Below are 18,576 nucleotides of genomic sequence, written 5' to 3'. Positions count from 1 at the left end.
CATGCGACACCTTGGCGAGGGCCAGGAAGGGAGTAAGCCCCAGTGGCCTCAGGTCAGGAGTCACTGGCTCGGCTCTCAGGACACCCGCAGCATCACTAACCACTAGCGTGCCACAGAATTCTCCAGCAAAATCCCTACAGTTCCAACTCTGGATGAGGAACAAACATGCCAGGCAGCACCTCCTGTGGGCAGCTCCTTTGCCACAATCGGCAGAGGGCAAGGGCCAGCCTCTGCACTGGCCCCCACAGCAGGAGGGACATCAGAGAAAGGTGCTTCCAGGCTTGTCATGGAGCTCCCCACCACGCGGTGTGCCCCTCCACCTTCTTTCCTGCACCCGGGTTCTGGCCACAGGCCAGCAGGGCCCCAGCTCCTGTGTTCACCCCCCAGCTCACAAAACACAGCCCTGCCCTGACCCGTAACGGTCTTCCTGTTTCCGTGGCTGGGCTGTGGCTGGGCTGAGGCAGAAGGCAAAGCGTCCGCGGGGTGATTCATGCAATCTGTGTCTGGGAAGGGGAGGCAGGGTGCTGCCTAGAGAGAGGCCAGTGGAGACTGTTTCAGGAACCCTGGGTATGTGGCCAGCCTGATGGGGATCACTAAGGGGAGGCTGGGGCCCCAGGGCCGGTCCTTAAGGGGAGAGCGGGGAGGCCGGGTCTACCTTATGCCAGGTGTCCTGAATGACTCCAGCCTTCTCAGACAGGATCTCAATGAGCCGCTGGGCCTCACCCTCGTTGAACACCATGCTTCCGACTGTGGAGACCAGAGTCTTGTAGGGGAGGTAGAGAGGGCTGTCGGAGTCTGGGGGCACTGTGCAGGGAGACAGAAAGGAGCAGGAACTTACCCTCTGATCCTAGCAATCAAGCTGGTCACACTTCAAAGCAGCAGGGGCCAAAAAGCCGACCGAGAACTCTGTCCAGCTGCCTGCGGTGTACGAGCTGAGTGCAGAGCCTGGCCTGGGTACTGAGCTCTTTCAGAGTACTGAGAAATGGACCAGACTTCGAGTCCCTGCACAGTCGTCCCAACTGCCCAAAGAGAGCAGAGGGGTGAGGTCTCTAAGTAAAGAAAGGCTGTTTCTCTGGGCTGGGGGAGACATGCACTATGCACTCCCNGCCTTTTTATCATCAAAATGAGAATTAAGCAAGGCATACCTTCCCAAAAATGCTTTTCCTTCCTTTTTTCCAGCAAACCGCTTGGTCCAGTTCTAGCCCCGCACAGCACAGCAGGGTCCACCCGCCTGCTGTGACCAAGCCCTGTGGCTCCTCATGAACACGGACCCCCAGCCACAATCCCGTGGTCACCAGAGAAGGATGGAAAGCAAAGGCCCGCGTCCCTAAGGATGCTTCCCTGTGGTCCCAGGGAAAAGGCGGCTCATGCCACACATCTAGGTGCAAACACCGGTTCCGGCTTCATGAAGCCCAAGGCAGGTTTGAGGGGAGGGGAGGCTGGGCCAGGTTCTTTCACAACGGGCCTGCCCACTTGTCAGCCCAGGAGTGACCTGTGCCCTCTGCAGTGCTCCTGGGGCCCCTTGCCACACGCACACGCAGCACGCTCACTTCAGGCAGGCTCTTGAGCAGTCCTGAATGCAGGAAGGGGTGAACTGAGACACCCCAACTGGCAGCAACCCCGCCTGAAATGCCCCTGGGAATTCCTTATGCTGAGGCCCAGACCTGCCCCGCAGCCGAATGACCAGGCCCCAAATGAGTGAAGTAAAGGCAACAGGTCCTCAGCAGCGCCCTCAGCTAAGCCCACCTCATTGAGGACAACGAGGCATGGGGAAGGTTTCCATAGCAACCCCAAATTCTCTGGCCTGTCACAATATTTTCACTTGCTAGTCACAATATTTTCATCCCAAGTCAAAGCATTTAGCGTGATACCTTAATAAGGGGAAGGTGGGATGTGGGCGAGCTGGTTGCTATGAGCACCTTCATTCTAGAACTTCTTGCCTTGGTGAGGCTCGGGAGATTAAAAATAACCACGCTGACGTTAGAGGCCTAAGAGCTCAAGGGTGTCACGAAAATGAAGTGGGGGTGGAGTGTACACTCCCTTCAGCCTTTCTTCTTTTCATTGATATATATATATATATATGTATATATATATATAAAACATAAAATCATCTTGATGGCAAATTTATACGCTTGGAAAAAATACTCTGGGCACAGCTAAGCCAAAAATGAAGCAAGGACCACTCTCAAGTTCACTACTGGAAGAAGACCCCGCCGGGAACATTTTGGTTTATAGGCTCCCTGCTTTCCCCGCTCAGCCTGCAGGCAGATAAGTTTCCTGCCCAGGTTTTCCAGAAGACAGAGGTCCACTATTTCAAAGACATAGCTGGAACTCAAATGGACAAACGTTTTCCTTTCCTGACTCAGGAAAGGTCCACTTCTGTGCTGTCCCAATATGCTGGCCACCAGCCACGTGTGGCCACCGGGCACTTGAAATGCAGCCGGCGTGAACCGAGCTGGGCCGCAGGTACAAGTACACCTCGGTTTGAGGACTTAGTAAAATATCTCTAATAATTTTCTGTATCGACTGCATGTTGAAATGATATTTGGGGAAAATGGGATTGAATAAAATATATCATTAAAATTTAATTCTTTGCCTTTTTATTTTTCAGGTGGCTCCTAGGAAAGTCTGAATTACACAGAGGCTCACATGCGTGGCTCACACTGTATTTCTACTGGGCAGGCTGGTCCACTGCTTTCAAGCCCTGGGAGCCCCCAAATCCCCCCAAAAGTATGGCCCTTGTCCCTGCAGAGCCCTCAGGCCTCTCTTGAAGCCTCTCCTAAACCATCCTTCTAGGCCCCTGGAGTCCCTACCACACTGCAGGGGGTGGGGGATGCGGGACATCTAGATAATGGAACTACGCTTTGCTATGGAGTTCTGTTTCCCCGCAGATGTCACTCCAGTGGTCTTGACAGACTGCGTTCCCTCTTGGATGGCCAGAACCTTTCCGAGAGTATTCTATGTGAGTGTCATTCTAATACACCGTTATTCAAGCTTTCTCATCTAATTATATTACATTTTATTAGATGTTTTAGTAAACAAAGTAATGAAAACTTGAGCAGGTGAAACAATCCAAAGTTACGTACAGCAAAATTTAACTCTCCCCTGCCTGTCACCCAGTCTCCCCACACAAACTTCCGTGGCCTTCTCTGTGCTCATGTGAACACTATCTTGTAAAGTATTTTTAGACAGCCCCAGCGTTACGCTTTTTTGTTACGTCTTTTAGGTAAGAATGGTGCCATTTTTATTTTCCCCAAATCAGGGGAAGTAAAAATGAAAGAAAAAAGCGCTTGGAACTAGGCCCCAGAACTTCTGGACTTCCGTGTGACCTGCATTTACTTCTGGGTTTCAAGATCCTCTCACCAAACCAGTGGCACTGAGCCCACTCGGATGCCCGTTCCTGGGAGATGGGCACCCAGACTCTGATCAACAAATCACGTGCTAACGGGAGCTAACTCGTGCTGCCATGTTACACATCTCCAGCAAATACCTGAAAACGGAATAATTCCTGGCACTGTGAAATCATACGGCACTTAACTAATTTTGCCAAACACTAACATCTAATCGTCTAAGCCACCGACTTCACAGAGACCAGGAGGTGGTGAATCCTAGTGAGATCAGCAACCTGAGAGCCTGCTCCTACAGTCCGTGCTGTGCCCGCCTTGGTGGGTGTGAAGTGCCAGGAATGGACGAGCAGGAAGGCCTGGAGGAAGCTCGTAGCAGGAGAGCAAAGAGTGGACAGATAGAAAACCAGTACCTCCCTGCTCTGGATTAATCCAGACCCGCCTGGCAGGGGACACAGTAAACACCTCCAGGGCCAGGCCCTGCAGAATGGCACGGGTCTGGCTCAGGGGGCAGTCTCTGGACATGTTCTTTCACCTCCAGGGGATGGGTCCTGTGGGGTCTGGCCCAGAACTCTGGGAGCTGTGGAGATGCCGAGGAGAACCGGAAAGGAGATGTGTGTCATCTCCTGATCTTTAGTGCTAACAGCGAACTCCATGAAAAAAGAAATACATAAAAACCTCTGTGGGGCTGAACAAACACGTCAGTGGGCCCAGTGCGGCCTGCAGGTCACCTCTGACCTTGGGCAATGGGCATCAGGATCAGAACAAGGCCCCTGAGTCAGGTGGTCTGGGCTCAAATTCTGGCTCAGCTCCTTCCTGCCTGTGCATCCTTGGGCAAGTTGCCTCACCTCTCCTGGCCTCGGTTTCCTCATCAGCGACATAGGGCTAATCATCTTTCCTCCTTCACGGCCTCACTGCAAAGATTAAATCCCAACATGTTTGGAACAACGCCTGGCACAAAATGCACTGCAGAATCAACCAACAGGGCCACCTTCAAGCAAGCCCCAGCCACGGGACAGTCACAGGCCCTGACCCCTCCCTGAACAGACAGGGCACAGAGGGAGGGACTCAGTGGGGCTAATATGACTCTGCCCCTTCCCCCACTCGCACCACTGGAATGGAGGAGTCACGCAACAATGGTGCCCAGGGGCCAGCCCTGAGTAGAGCAGCACAGCCCATGGGCCCTCTGGCCCCTGTCTACACCCTCTCATGAGGCTAAAAGGGCAACAGGGTTAGATAAAGCAAGGAGCCCTCTGCCTCCCTTAGCTCCCAGACAGGGAGAGTGCAGCACTGGGCAATACCCATCACACCTCAGGTTCCAAAACCATGCACGCCTTTGTGACCATGCCGGGGGTACAGTCACTTAAAATCAAACTTGTCCTGCCCAGAGGCACTTTGGAGTCCCTTTCTCACTGTCAACTGCAGAACCCTTTTGCGAGGGTTCTGTTTTTGCATAAATGACACCATCCCGGGGGCCAGGCTGCTGCGTTGGGGAACTCCACAGCCCAGCTCTGGGTCAGAGCCCCTCCAGACTCCAGTCCCTGGAACGCTCTTGCGGGGCTCTAACGGACTTGACCGGACTTGACCGACAAGGCAAAGGATGGTGCTGAGGGCTGCTCAGCCATGGGGGTGGGAACGGCCCCTCAGGCAGCCCTTCTGAAGATGCGGCTGCAGCTCACAGCTCAGCCGGTACAGGTGGCGCGCAGCCCTGCACGGGGCAGGCAGGTCCCAACAGTGTCTAGAGACACAGAGTATGCTGGTACAGTCACCGGCAGGCGGCACACCGCGGGGCCTGGCAAGGTGGGAGTTAGAGGCAGAACCGCCAGCTGAGAGGCAGAGAAGAGGCAGGACCCACGGCAACAACCAGGTAGAGCCACAGGGAGGGAGCCTGGGGAGGGCGTGCCGCCAAGGAAGTGCCAGGAAGCACAGTGGCCGCAGTGGCAGGGGAGCTCTGGCCCTAGTGCTACTGGGTAAGGATGGCGAGGGCTGGGGGGATTGGGCTGCGGGAAGGGGAGCAGTAGGGACAGGCAGCGAGGGGCGGGGCTCGGTGGGGCCTTGCTGCTCCGGGCAGAGGGAAGGGGGACTTCCCAGGCCCCAAGGATCTGGATTCTATCTTACAGGCTAGAAACAATGCCAGCAGGGAGCAAGGTTTGCAAGCAGGAAATGTTATTTCAGGAGACAAGGCTGGGGTGGGGGGCAGATGAGGGAAGAGCCCAGGGTCAGGGGCCAGACCCAAGGGCACCGAGGAAGCTGGGCTGGGGGGCCAGAGGCCCAGGTGTCCATCCAGGGACTCTGGCAGTGGCACGTGCCCCAGAGGTGTGCTCTTGGGAGCTGAGGGAGACCAAAGCCCTCCCTGCTCAAGGAACATCCAAGCAGTTCTGCGAGCCTGTCTCGGACACACAGACGCTGGCAGAACGGCTGCTGCCTCTGGACCCTGCACGGGTGCCACCCCAACACTGTAGGTTGGGGGACCCTAAATGGCTCTCATGACAGGAAGCCAGTCCCCAACCTCAGGGAGACTCCCAGGCCCTGACATCCCCAATCACCTGAGCCAAACTTGGGTGGAAGGCCCCAGGGCCCCAGGAAGGGCTCCCCTACACCTCCCTGAAGACTGCCACTACACAAGCAAGCCCTCTGGCTTAGAGACAAGACAAGCCCCCGACTCCAGAGGGCACCCCCTCCCCTCCAACGCTGGTCTCTAGAGACACGGCACTGGGCAGTATCATGGCTGGTCTTCCCACTAGCTTCATGCTGGGGGACAGAGGCCGCGAAGCACCCTCCTGAGTTTGCGGGAAAGCAGTCCCCTCGAGGTTCTTGAGGAAAGAGTCATGGAATGCATCAGAGGCTGGAGGTGCAGCTCCTGGGCAGCGCACAGGCTGCCGACTCTGGCTGCAGGCTGCAGCACCCAGCACAGNAAGGGGCCCGGAGGGGCAGCCACATCTGACCCCTGACTGCCCCAGACGCTAACATCTGGTGTTTTAACTGCATGGAGTGAAGTACAAATAATGTTAAGAGCAGCCCTATTTGGGGCCTTTGAATAAAAATAAAGACTTTTCCTTTGGAGAAGAAAGTGATCTGTTAATAAATCGTGAGGCTGTGCATTAATAATGTCTCATGGAATTTAACAGTCCTATAGGTGAGGGGCACCTGGGTGGCTCAGTTGGTTAAGCATCCAACTCTTGATTTCAGCTCAGGTCGTGATCTCACGCTTCATGGGATAGAGCCCCACATTGGGCTCGGCGCTGACAGAACAGGGCCTACTTGGGATGCTCTCTTTCCCACTCTTTCTGCCCCTTCCCAGCTCTCTCTCAAAATAAATAAATAAACATTAAAAAAATATCCTCTAGATTAAATGACTTTATTTTTCTCATTATACTTTTCCCCTAAATTTCAACAAAACCAAGTTTATATCTGGAAGAAAAAAAGAAGAAAGAAAAAGAAACATCACAGTATTTCTTAAAGAAAGATAAGCCCTGCAGGACCTCTGGGTGAGAACTTTCCATTGCTTCCTTAGGCACACAGCCTGGTCCAAGGAGAACACACCCTCCTTAAGTGATGGTGATGAAGATTTTAGCTCATGCCGCAGAAAAGGTAAGATCTGTCCAACTATGGGCTTCCTGACCACAGCTGCCTGAGGACAATGACTGGAGCCCCAGCACTGCCATGCTTTAACATGACTGAATAGAAACTTCTGGAAGAATGGCATCCAGCAGCTTCTCTAAGACATGGGGTGCCATACTGATTCGGCTCCTTCCCTAGGGCATGTGTTTGTTCTTCTTTCAAAAAGGCAAAGTTGGGGCACTTGGGTGACTCGGTCAGTTAAGTGTCCAACTTTGGCTCAGGTCATGATCTCATAGTTCATGAGTTCAAGCCCCGCCATCGGGTTCACTGCTGTCAGCATAGGGCCTGCTTTGGACCCTCTGTCCCCTTCTCTCTCTGCCCCTCCCCCTCTCATACTGTCTCACTCTCTCTCAAAAATACACAAACATTAAAAAAAAAAAAAAGGAGAAGTTGGGCTTGAACTTACAGAGAAAGGGAATGAAGGCTCAAAGATCCTACAGAGATTTCAGAGCTTCATCCCCTCAAAACCTAGGTTTGAAAGAAAAGAATATCAAACCTGATTTCAAGACACACCTGCCTGTACCTCAGTCCTAAGGGGCTGGAGAGTAGCTGCTGAGGTGGGCTGCACCTGGCCTGAGGGCTCTGCAGAGACGGAGGGACCATGGCTGGAGGCTGAGGTCCCTGACCATCTGCTGGCCACATGACTTCTGGGAAGTCTCAAAACAAGAGCTGGGCTGTGGTTTCTGCTTTTGCAAAAATAGGTAAACATACCATCCATGTTACAGACCTTCAGGAGGACAAATGCATGGAAAGGACCTTTGTAAACCACACACCTCACCAAACATCTGGTTGAGAATAACAGTGTCACGCGCCTGGGGGTGATCCAGCAAGCATGCAGTCAAGGAGGACACTGGGAGGTGGGGGGAGGGGATGGGACAGCAGGAAGAAAGGGGTGTTGCTACTACCAACTCACATGCCTTAGGATTAGATTAGTCACATGTTAAGATACAGACACCTTCAGCAAAGTCTTCCTAGTAGGTCTGAAGATTCTTCCCTATATCCCCTGACCTCTGATGACCCCTGCCCCAGGAGGGTACAGAGAATGATCCTATTTGTTCATTTTCACCTGCTCTGGCAGAGGAAGGAGTGGGCCGGGAGGTCTTGCACAATATGGAGCTAAGCGCCCCCCACCCCGGACACTGCAAGATCCACAGATGTGACACTAACTTCCCATCTTAGCTCAGTGTGTGATCATATACTGGGCACCCAAAGGCTGGGACACACTTGAGAAGAACTGGCTACTTTCTTCCCTCAACCTGGCCTCCTGAAGGAGAAGGGGGGCCTTCTGCTGCTCAGAGAATGCTCAGGGCACCTATGGTCAGGGCTGGGCACCTCCCAAAGCCCGAAAGGTTAACTCCACTATGTACAATGACTTGCAGTCAAATAATGGACTTTTTTTTCTTTTCCATTTAAAAAATAATGCATGTATTTACCCAACAGATACAAAATTACTGATTTGAAGAGGTACGTGCACTCCCACTGTTTATAGCAGCATTATCAACAATAGCCAAACTATGGAGAGAGACCAAATGTCCACTGATTGATGAGCAGATATAGAAGATGTGGTTTACATCTACAATGGAACATTACTTAGTCATCAAAAAGAATGAAAGCTCGCCACTTGCAATAATGTGGAAGGAGCTAGAGTATGTTATGCTAAGCAAAGTATGTCAATCAGAGAGAGACAAATACTGCATGACTTCACTCATCTGTGAAATTTAAGAAACAAAACTGATGAACATATGGGAAGGAGGGAAAAAAGAGAAGAGAGGGAAACAAACCAGAAGAGACTCTTGATGATAGAGAACAAACTATGGGTTGACGGAGGGAGCGAGGTGGGTGAGGGATGGGCTAGACAGGTGATGGGCATTGAGGAGGGCACTTTTTAGGATGAACACTGGGGGTTGTATGTAAGTGATGAATCACTGAATTCTACTCCTGAAACCCATATTGCACTGGGAACTAAAATTTAAATTAAAAAAAAAAAAAAATAGTGCAGGTCACGAAAAAAACTGGAAAGTACAGAAGGGCGAAAGAAAGGTATTAACATTTACCCATACGGTGCACCTCAAGAGGGCCTTTCTCCCACCCAGACTTATGTGTGTGTCACAAGGTCATTATGGGGTGTCAGAGTGTTCGCTATCTCCTACAGGTTGGCTGGGTGCCCCAAACCCTGACATGATGGTCTTCTGGCCCCAGGGCAAACAGGCCACAGATGAGGAAGAGGGTCCAGTGTGACGCCAGTGCAAGGAGGAAGGGCCATGCTTAGTGGCGGCAGTGCACACACCAAGTTCCAGAGGAAGCACAACGTTCTGGAGCGTGTGCAAACGGGCATCTTGTGCCCCCTGTCAGTCCTTGGTTTATCTGGGGGCCAGGCCCGCACCGTGTGAATCTGGACTCCCCTCCAGGTGCTGGGACGAATGGGCTCTCCTCAAAGCATAACCTCACATGGCCATGAGCACACGCGTAGCATGGTGCAGGCGGGCCGAAGGATGCCAGCAAAGACTGAATCCACAGGCAAAAACAGATTTTCAAGAAACCACCATCATGTACATAACACACTTCCTGTGAGAGGGCTGCAGCTTTCCTAATAAACTCCGTGCACGAGTCCTGAGGGAACTATCTGAGCACAAACCAGTGGAGGCCTGCAACCAGGCAGCATATAGCGGCAGCTTTAGTTCCAAGGAAACTTCCACTTCTCTGTGATTCCCTGTGGTCCCTCTTCTGCAAACATTGATAAAGGAATCTGCGCCTTCTATTTCATGAGCAAGCGTCTTCTCCTTAGTCCACACTTGGGTTTCTAATGCTCCCCTCAAGTGGTCATCATCTTGATAGCACCACGTCAACAGTCAAGTCCAGTGGAAGGTTCTGGAAAATGCTCATGTGGGGCTCTCCGAGCAAATTGTAAATCGTGAAGTCTTTGGGGAGCGATGCAGCCCTGTGTTCTTAAATTAAGCATGTACCTGCCTTTTCACTTAGCAATTGCGTACTGATGTATTTACTTTGCAAAGATACACTACAGTATACATGCATCACTGTGGCATTACTTTTAGCAGCAAAAAAACCTGCACATTGCTTAATACCATTTAAATATGTGATACATTCATGCTATGGGATAGCAGACAGCAGCAGCAGCCCCGCAGGCACAACATGGAAAGATATCACCAGTACTCTGGTACTGGTGAAGCAAACAAGCTCCAAGGCTGTGTCACCGCTGGCCCCGCTGGTGTATGCCAATGTGATGAGTGGGACATCTCCAAGGCTCCCCTGGGAATGGGTGGTGAGGGGATAGAGTGGAAAGACTTTTGGTTTTCACCCTCCACCTGTCTACATTGTTTGCCGGACACACACACTTATACGATAATAAATTTTAAAAGCATGGAGGAGGAAGGCAGGTGTTTACTGTCAAATCCAGCCATGGACAAGTGGTAAAAACCTGCCACACGGCCCTGATTTGCTCTCGTAGGAAAAACAGATCAGAAGTCCTGGAAGGGTTCCAACTGGGGCCTGCAGAAGCATGTCCTGTGCCCGCCTCCACACCTGCCTGGTCTGTCTCCTTCTGAGGCGTCTGTCAGCGAGGACCCTGCTGGGCCCACCTGGTGACAGTTGAGGACACAACCCTGTCTGTGGTGCCCTCCAGCTCCGGGGTAGGTTCTGCTGCTGATCTGTCAGGTGTCATGGGCCAGCCACAGCCTCCATGGCCTCACTTGTCACATCGCACTGGGAAACGGAGGACGACGGGGACCTCACCCCCGCCGCACTCAGGACGCAGACAGACGGAACAAAGCACGGGGTGAGCTGTGAGGTGCCGGCACAGAGCTGCAGACATACTCATTTTCACAGGCTGCCTCACCTCCCTTCTGGTGGCTCTGGTTTAGAACAGCACTGTCCTAACTGCACTGATGGGGACATTCTTCCCTGCACCGTCCAGCAAAGGCAGCCACTGGCCACAGGCGCCTACTGAGCACTCGGAGTGTGGCAGGCACAACTGAACCAGTCCTTTGACTTCTGATTGATCTGAATGCTACCTGAGGTAGCCTCCATGTGACCAGCCCTAGACTCTAGCTCTCTGGTGGCCACAGTTAAAACTTCACAGCCCTAGAGATCACAGCCCTGATCCAAGTTCAAGTCTCCGCTATTCGGAGAAGGAACTCCTTTCCTGCCCTGCTCCACAACACTGACCTGCAACCTACCCTCCAGGCATCTCCCCTCGTCACCAGGCAATGTCTCCCCTAGCTGAGGCCGCTCACATCTTCACCCCCCCACCCCCCAGTTTCTGGATGCCCAGGGCTGCCCAGCCTAGCCTGAGCTGTGCCCTCGAGTAGCCCTGGACAGACATACAGAAGCTCCACCCCAGCTAGCGGGCAAGGAGGTCAAATGCAGGCAGGCAGGCAGCCAGGGCTGAATGCACCCTCTCAAGCAAAGGGAGGAACACGGGACATGCGATATGATTGCATGAAGAGGAAAGTGGCCTGCTTCCCATTCAGCAACACGGTCATGGCCACAAGATCACCACCACAAATGCTAAATGTTGAGTCAGATCAAATCTGGAATGCTAAACATGTACGAGATGTCATCACAACAGAAGGGTGAGTGAGCCCCATTCCAGATTCCACTGGGAAAATCCAGGCCGTCCATAGACTTGTGCCTCAGACCCTCGATCTCCACAGGTCGAGGCTAAATGGAAACACGGAAAGAAATTGGACTGCTGGACAGCAGGAATATGGCTGAAAATGACTGCTGGCTCCCAGAGCGGAGAAGGGCCTTGATGGCTCGTCACTGACATCTGACTTCGGAGTTGTCTTCGGAGCAAGCCCTGAACCGCATGTCCGTATTTGAGAACACCAAACATCCAAACAGGACAAAAGCACACACTTCACTTACTCCACCCTCAGGGCCCACGGTCCCTTACAGGCAAGAGCTGCAAAGCTGTTGGAAGCCAGGCATCATGGGGACACCCACCTTACCCTGTGCCATCCTGGCAGTGACTCAGGAGTCCTTACTACCCACACTCCACACCAGGTGTGATCCTGGAAACAACAGCATCAGCATCTCCTGGGAGCTGGCGAGACATGCAGGGTCTCAGGCTCCACCCAGAACTACAAGTCAGACTCTTTACCTTAACAAGACCCCCAGGGGATCCATCTACATGGAGAGCTGGAGAAGCATTGCATGTGGGTGTATCTCCACTACTTCTGAAAACACAGACATTTCAGGATCTTCATGGCATTGGCGCGGGGAGCGGCCTGCATCCACCCTGGGGGTGGGGGTGGGGCTTGAAGATGGCTTTACCCCCCCTCCAACCATGGCAGGTGGAGATCACACAATGCACATTCAGGAAAATGACAAATTACAAGACAGATTTTCCCCCAGGTCTCTAGGCTCTCAGACCCTCTGAAGAATCAGGAAATTCACCTTTCAGGTGGCCTCTCAGCTGCACATAATACCCTGCGCGGGTGGGTTTTCATTCTGGGTCTGACGATCCCGCATGGCTGCTTTTGTGGCCAGGCGCCCCTTTCTGGCCTTTGTGATTTTCTCATTGCAACCTTGGAGTGATGTCAGGCCTTATGTCATCTGGGCTGATTAATATTAATTTTGGCTGTTTTTGATATTTTATAGAATTTGATTTTTTTAATTAAATCTAATTCATCCAGACCATGCATTTTTAGAAGGATCCAGTCTAGGCAGACTCTTCCAAATCTTGAACATGTTGCCCAAGATCAGAACATTTCTTCTTCCCCACTGAACCGAGTCTCCCTCCCCTCACTGAAGTTCTCAGGCCTGACAGTCTGCTTCAGGACCATTTTATTCTCTGACCTATCTGTCCTTAGGCCAGTGCCTTCCCTGTAATTACAATGGTATGGAAATACATCCACAGATCAGACACACCTGGCCTTCCAAAGGCCACTTAAAAATCTATCCAATATTCCAACCTATTTTCCCCTCCAGATGGGACTTTTAGAATAGTTTTGTCAAGTTAAAGGTGGGAGTTGGGGGAGGGGGCAAGAATCCCACTAAAATATTGGCTAGAATAATAAACCCTGAGTTAACTTAGTAATAACTGTCATTCTATTCATAATATTTAATCTCTGTCATTTCTTTTCTCTGTTCAAATTTTGTCTTATGCCAGCAATCTGCTGTGCGGGTTCACACAGGTCAGAAAGTTAGGGCTTCCTCCCAACAAGGTTCTCTATTACCAGATTAGTACCATTTGCTTTCCTTCCTAAAATATCACATTTCTATTCCATGCCTTATTTCAGATGCCTAAAGCCAAATGTGGTAACAGCAACCACCGGAAGGTCTATTCTGAACACACCTGATGCTTTACAGAAAACAGGCCACTTCTCAGTTCCATCCCTGTCCTCATGTCTCAAACACCCTGTCCCTGGGTCAACTGGAACACCAACTTAGAGACAAGGCAGCACACCTTCCCTCCGGCCTGCGGAGGCAGACTGAGGCTGAACATTTGGATTTTCAAAGGGCTTTGAGAGGCTGGCCTCACTTGTGAGGCCAGGTGGGCTCATCCTTGACCCTCAGCAGGAGCCTGAACTGCTCACACAGCATGGGTCCCCTCACAAGGAACAGGGTACTACCTGAACAAATGCCCCCCTCAAAAGTTGGGGGAGGAAGAAACCTGAGAAAAGGTAATGCATCTTCACAAAGGGGCAAGAAAGGGAAACTCGGCTAAGAACATAGGGCCTTGTGCTATCCAGCACAAGGTCCAAACATCTCAGACCCCTTTAGATACCTCGTTAAGACAAATGCAATTAATTATCCAAATCAACTAAAGGCTAGTCAAAGATGTTAAAAAAAAGAAGAAGAAAGAAAGAAAACCAAAGACTGCCATATCAAACGAGTGATGAACTGGAAACAGGAACTCACTGGCCCCGTTTCTATAATAATACATACCAAAAAGATAACAGAAAATTACTGTTCTGTATTGTATGTATATAAAATGGCCCACTAAGTAACTGGGATAGAGGGTGGGGGAGAGGAAAAACTGGGGGGTGGGGTAGGAGTGGATGCCATTGTTCCTTAAAAACATCCTACCATTATTCATTCAACAAACATACAGTACCAGGGGAGGTAAGCAACAAAACAGGCCGGCAGAATGCACTCAGACATCTAAGAAAGATCTGCCAGGACAGAAGGTTCCAGATTGCATGGGGGATGGAATACTAGCCCTAGTTCCTCCTCTCCCCTTGTACTCACATACTCACACCTATTGCAACATCCCTTGGCAGTCCCTCCCACCGGAGACAGTGGACTTCCTACCCCTTGACTCTAGCTCAGTCACATGGCTTGCTCTGGCCAATAGGATGCTTGCTGGTTGGACATGTGCCCTTTTACAGCTCTGCCGTCACCAGAAGGGCCTCTAACCGCCAGGTTCCCTGACGCCTCAGCCTGGGCCCCAGAACACGTGAGGAACAGACCTATGCTCAATCTGTAGCAAGGGGCCAAACCCAACTAAACTGCAGTGTGAAGCAGAGCCACTCAGCTGAGATAACCCAGATCAGTTAACCTTCAGCCAATTCAACAGAAGCCTGAAAAAGAATAAACGACTGCTGGTGTAAGCCACTGAATTCTGTGGTGTTTGTTACCCAGCCTTGTGGCAACAGCTAGTTGATACATATGGCTCCCCCAAAGGGAATCCATAAGTTAATAAAAGATCGCTTTTCCCTCCAAGTTCACAGAGAAGTCAGAACTACTTACCAGGCTCACCTTTCTTCTTTGAACCAGACTTCTTCTTTGCAGGAGCCTCTTGCTTTGGTGCCTCTTGGCTCTGGACCATATCTGCATTTTTGCCTTGGATAGGAGCAGGCTCTGTCCTTTTACCCTGATTGGCAGATGCATCTGCCTTTTTGCCCTGGTTGGGGGACCCTTCGGACTTTTTGCCCTGGTTCGGGGTTCCCTCTGCCTTTTTGCCTTGATTGGGGGCCCCCTCTGCTTTTTTCCCCTGGTTTGCAACAGCCTCTGCCTTTGTGCCCTGATTACCAACCGAATCTGCCTTTTTGCCCTGATTCTGGGCCCCCTCGACCTTTTTGCCCTGATTCTGGGCCCCCTCAGCCTTTTTGCCCTGATTCTGGGGCCCCTCGGCCTTTTTGCCCTGATTCTGGGCCCCCTCAGCCTTTTTGCCCTGGTTAGGAGTCCCCTCAGCCTTTTTGCCCTGGTTGGGAGCCCCTTCGGCTTTTTTGCCCTGGTTGGGGGTCCCCTCTGCCTTTTTGCCCTGGTTGGGGGCCCCCTCTGCCTTTTTGCCCTGGTTGGGGGCCCCCTCAGCCTTTTTGCCCTGGTTGGGGGTCCCCTCAGCCTTTTTACCCTGGTTGGGGGCCCCCTCTGCCTTTTTCCCCTGGTTTGGGGTTCCCTCCTTTTTTCCCTGGTTGGGGACCCCTTCCACCTTTTTGCCTTGGTTCTGGGCCCCCTCTACTTTTTTGCCCTGGTTGGGGGCACCCTCGGCCTTTTTGCCCTGGTTCTGGGCCCCCTCTACTTTTTTGCCCTGGCTCTGGGCCCCCTCTGCCTTTTTGCCCTGGTTGGGGGTTCCCTCTGCCTTTTTGCTCTGGTTCTGAACCACTTCCACCTTTTTTCCCTGATTGGAGCTCCCCTCTGCCTTTTTACTCTGGTTTGGGGTCCCCTCCTCTTTTTTACCCTGGCTGGAGCCCCCTTCTGCTTTTTTGCCCTGATTCTGGGCCCCCTCTGCCTTTTTGCTCTGATTCTGGGCCCCCTCTGCCTTTTTGCCCTGGTTGGGGGTCCCATCTGTCTTTTTGCCCTGGTTGGGAACCGCTTCTGTCTTTTTGCCCTGGTTGGGGGCCGCTTCTGTCTTTTTGCCTTGGTTTGGGGTTCCTTCTCCCTTTTTGCCCTGATTCTGGGCCCCCTCTGCCTTTTTGCCCTGGTTTGGAACCACTTCTACCTTTTTGCCCTGATTCTGGGCTCCCTCTGCCTTTCTGCCTTGGTTGGGGGCCCCCTCTGGCTTTTTGCCTGGGTTGGGAGCACCTTCTGCTTTTCTGCCCTGGTTAGGGGTTCCCTCTGCCTTTTTGTTCTGATTCTGGGCTCCCTCTGCCTTTTTGCCCTGTGCAGTGCCAGTGGCTGGAGTACTGGTCTTGGCACCCACTGGGGGCACGACCACCATGGGCACCTCCTTGGGAGCAGTTTCCAAGATGGCAGCCTTGGAGGTAAGAACTTGGACAGAATTCACTACAGAACTAACTGCTGGCTCCACCTTTGCCACTTTTTTCTCCTTTTTCTTTTTGTCCTTAGGGGAGGAGGCCAGCTTCTCTTGGGGCACAGCTGGTACTGGGGCTACAGGGGCAATGACCATGGGGGGCTGGACTGGGGTTGGAGCCACGGCCACTGCGGGTGCCCGCACAGGATCTTTGAGAAGGATGGTCACGTTGGGGGCTGGCTCATGGTCAGGTATCTTCCCATTGGGTTTCTCTTCCCTTTTCTTCGTCTTTCCTTTCTTCTCCACTGTTTTCTCCTTCTTTTTCTTCTCCACTTTCTGGTGGTGAGTTTTTGCCATCTCCTTGCGCTGGTTGGCTAGGGCTTCTTCATATGACGTTTCCTTCATGGAGAAGGTGGACACCAGGAAGATGCCGATGGCAGAAACAACCATGAATCCACCAAAGACCATAACCCCCAAGGTCTGAGTGTCGTAAATATCCATCCTGGCTTGCTTTCCTTTAACCTGCCAAATACATACACATAGGTTACTTTCTGTAGGCACAAAGGCACTTGACAGTTTCCATCCTCACCCAAACTTAAGCTTTTGCTAATCCTTCAGACTATGATAAAGTCGAAGAAACAAATCCAGGCAATCTCTGATGTCATGCATCCCTTCCTGCTCCTCTTCAGAAGTGAGTTTCTACGTAAGATATGAGCAGCCCCTACCAGTGCTAGGATAGGAAGCACCACAGAAATGGCAGAAGGCAGGTGTGGACACATAATACCCTGGAGACTCAGAAGCCACAATCACAACTCAAGAGATTCTCCACCACGGGGGTCAAAGATGCACATAAGCACAAGCACAGGCCAGGTGTGAGACAATGGGGAGTGGTGAGGACTGGGGCAAGAATGCCACAGTCAACTAGGGGGACAGTGTCACCCAGCCATGGCCATTTGGTGTAGAAATGTGAGTGCTGTGTTGAGAGATCACACTAGGCCAGAAATCATTTTTTTCTCAAAATGAAATCGACTGATGTAAACAAGTACCATGTGAACCAAATCAACTACTTCTGCAGGCTTTCGGCTGCATGCGTTCTGGCCAGCAGCCCCCTGGCCCGCTAGCTCGGCTTTGCTGCCTTCCTTTCCCTCTTCCCCAGTGCTGACAGACACAATGACCGAGTGTCAGAGACGAAAGCCTTCACGCTCCTGGAAAGTGATCGAGAAACTGTTGAGGAAAAAATGGCCTTGAGAATAAGCTCCTAAAGAGTTGCTGAACTTGCCATTTGCACAACAGGAAGTCTTGGAAAGCCCACCAAATAAGGGACCTCATGTTTGGAATTCACGTCTGCAGGCTGCAAAGAATGGGGGGAAATGGTGTCAGCAGACCCAATCCTCACTCCGGGAGGCAGCCTTTTGCCTGATGACACTCTCCAAACCGAGAGGATGAGCCACCTCTTCTCGTTGCCCCTGGACTGGAGTCCATGGTTCTCTGGCTGCCAGCCCTGGCTGGGTCCAACTTCAGTGAGGAACCCCAAGAGAGTTACTTATTTGGATGCATTCAACTTTTATCAATGAATTTTGATGCTACTATCATATTCCCAGTCCCCTGAACAGGTCCTAGCCCTCCTTCAGAGGAGCGGCAATGGAATCAGTGAACAGAATGCAAGTATAAGAAGGCAGGCAGATACAGGGCGCCTGGGTGGCTCAGTCAGTTAAGTGTCCGACTCGATCTCAGTTCAGGTCACAACCTCACGGTTTGTGAGCTTGGGCTCTGAGCTGACAGCATGGAGCCTGCTTGGAATTCTGTCTCCCCCCTCTCTCATCCCTCCCCTACCTCTCAAAGATAAATAAATAACTTAAAAAAAAAGGCAACTTGGGGAAGGTGGGACAAGAGGAAGGAGGGAACAGAAGGAGAGAGGTCAGTGGGTCCTGCTCCTTGGCATGACCTCTGCTCCCCAAGTCTCTAGACCTTGGGGGTAGGTCGGGTCCAGGCTTGCCAGGGGCTTAGAAGTAGAGATTCCTCTTCCACTGAGAGCAGGGGAGGACAAGAGATTTCTCAACAATCATGAAATCCAAACTTTGACATTAGGGTATTTTATTGTTTTTTAATGTTTATTTTTGAGAGGGAGAGAGAGACAGACAGACAGACAGTGAGAGCAAAGGCAGGCAAATGGGGGAGGGGCAGAGAGAGAGAGAGGGAGACACAGAACCCGAAGCAGGCTCGAGACTCTGAGCTGTCAGCACAGAGCCCGAACCCACAAACTGTGAGATAATGACCTGAGCTGAAGTCGGACACTTAACTGACTGAGCCACCCAGGCACCCCAACATTAGAGCATTTTAAAGAAGAGGTTGAGGAGAGATTGTTTTAAATGCCTCACAAGTTTGAGGGGAAAAAAAAAAAAATCACCGAACACACACACAATTCCACTGTGGCTTTATGTAAATACGCCCTTT

The 18,576-nt window shown here is 51.7% G+C and overlaps 1 protein-coding gene across 3 annotated transcripts in view; it reads right to left on the bottom strand.

Moving 5' to 3' along the window:
- The window catches only part of RRBP1 (ribosome binding protein 1), a 41,733-nt gene extending 25,089 nt beyond the window's left edge, over positions 1-16,644 (bottom strand). For all 3 annotated transcript variants that reach the window (XM_077750224.1, XM_077750225.1, XM_077750226.1), the window contains exons 1-2: positions 14,679-16,644; positions 656-804 (exon numbers count right to left, since the gene is read on the bottom strand). In XM_077750224.1, coding sequence (XP_077606350.1) covers positions 656-804; positions 14,679-16,623 — 2,094 coding nt within the window. In that variant the 5' untranslated portion in view covers positions 16,624-16,644. The remainder of the gene's footprint in view (positions 1-655; positions 805-14,678) is intronic.
- Positions 16,645-18,576: the final 1,932 nt, after the last annotated feature.

The sequence above is a fragment of the Crocuta crocuta genome, unplaced genomic scaffold (genome assembly GCF_008692635.1).
Source record: "Crocuta crocuta isolate KB4526 unplaced genomic scaffold, BGI_CrCroc_1.0 scaffold209, whole genome shotgun sequence".
Lineage (NCBI taxonomy): Eukaryota > Metazoa > Chordata > Mammalia > Carnivora > Hyaenidae > Crocuta > Crocuta crocuta.
This window is presented reverse-complemented; position numbering and strand designations above follow the sequence as displayed.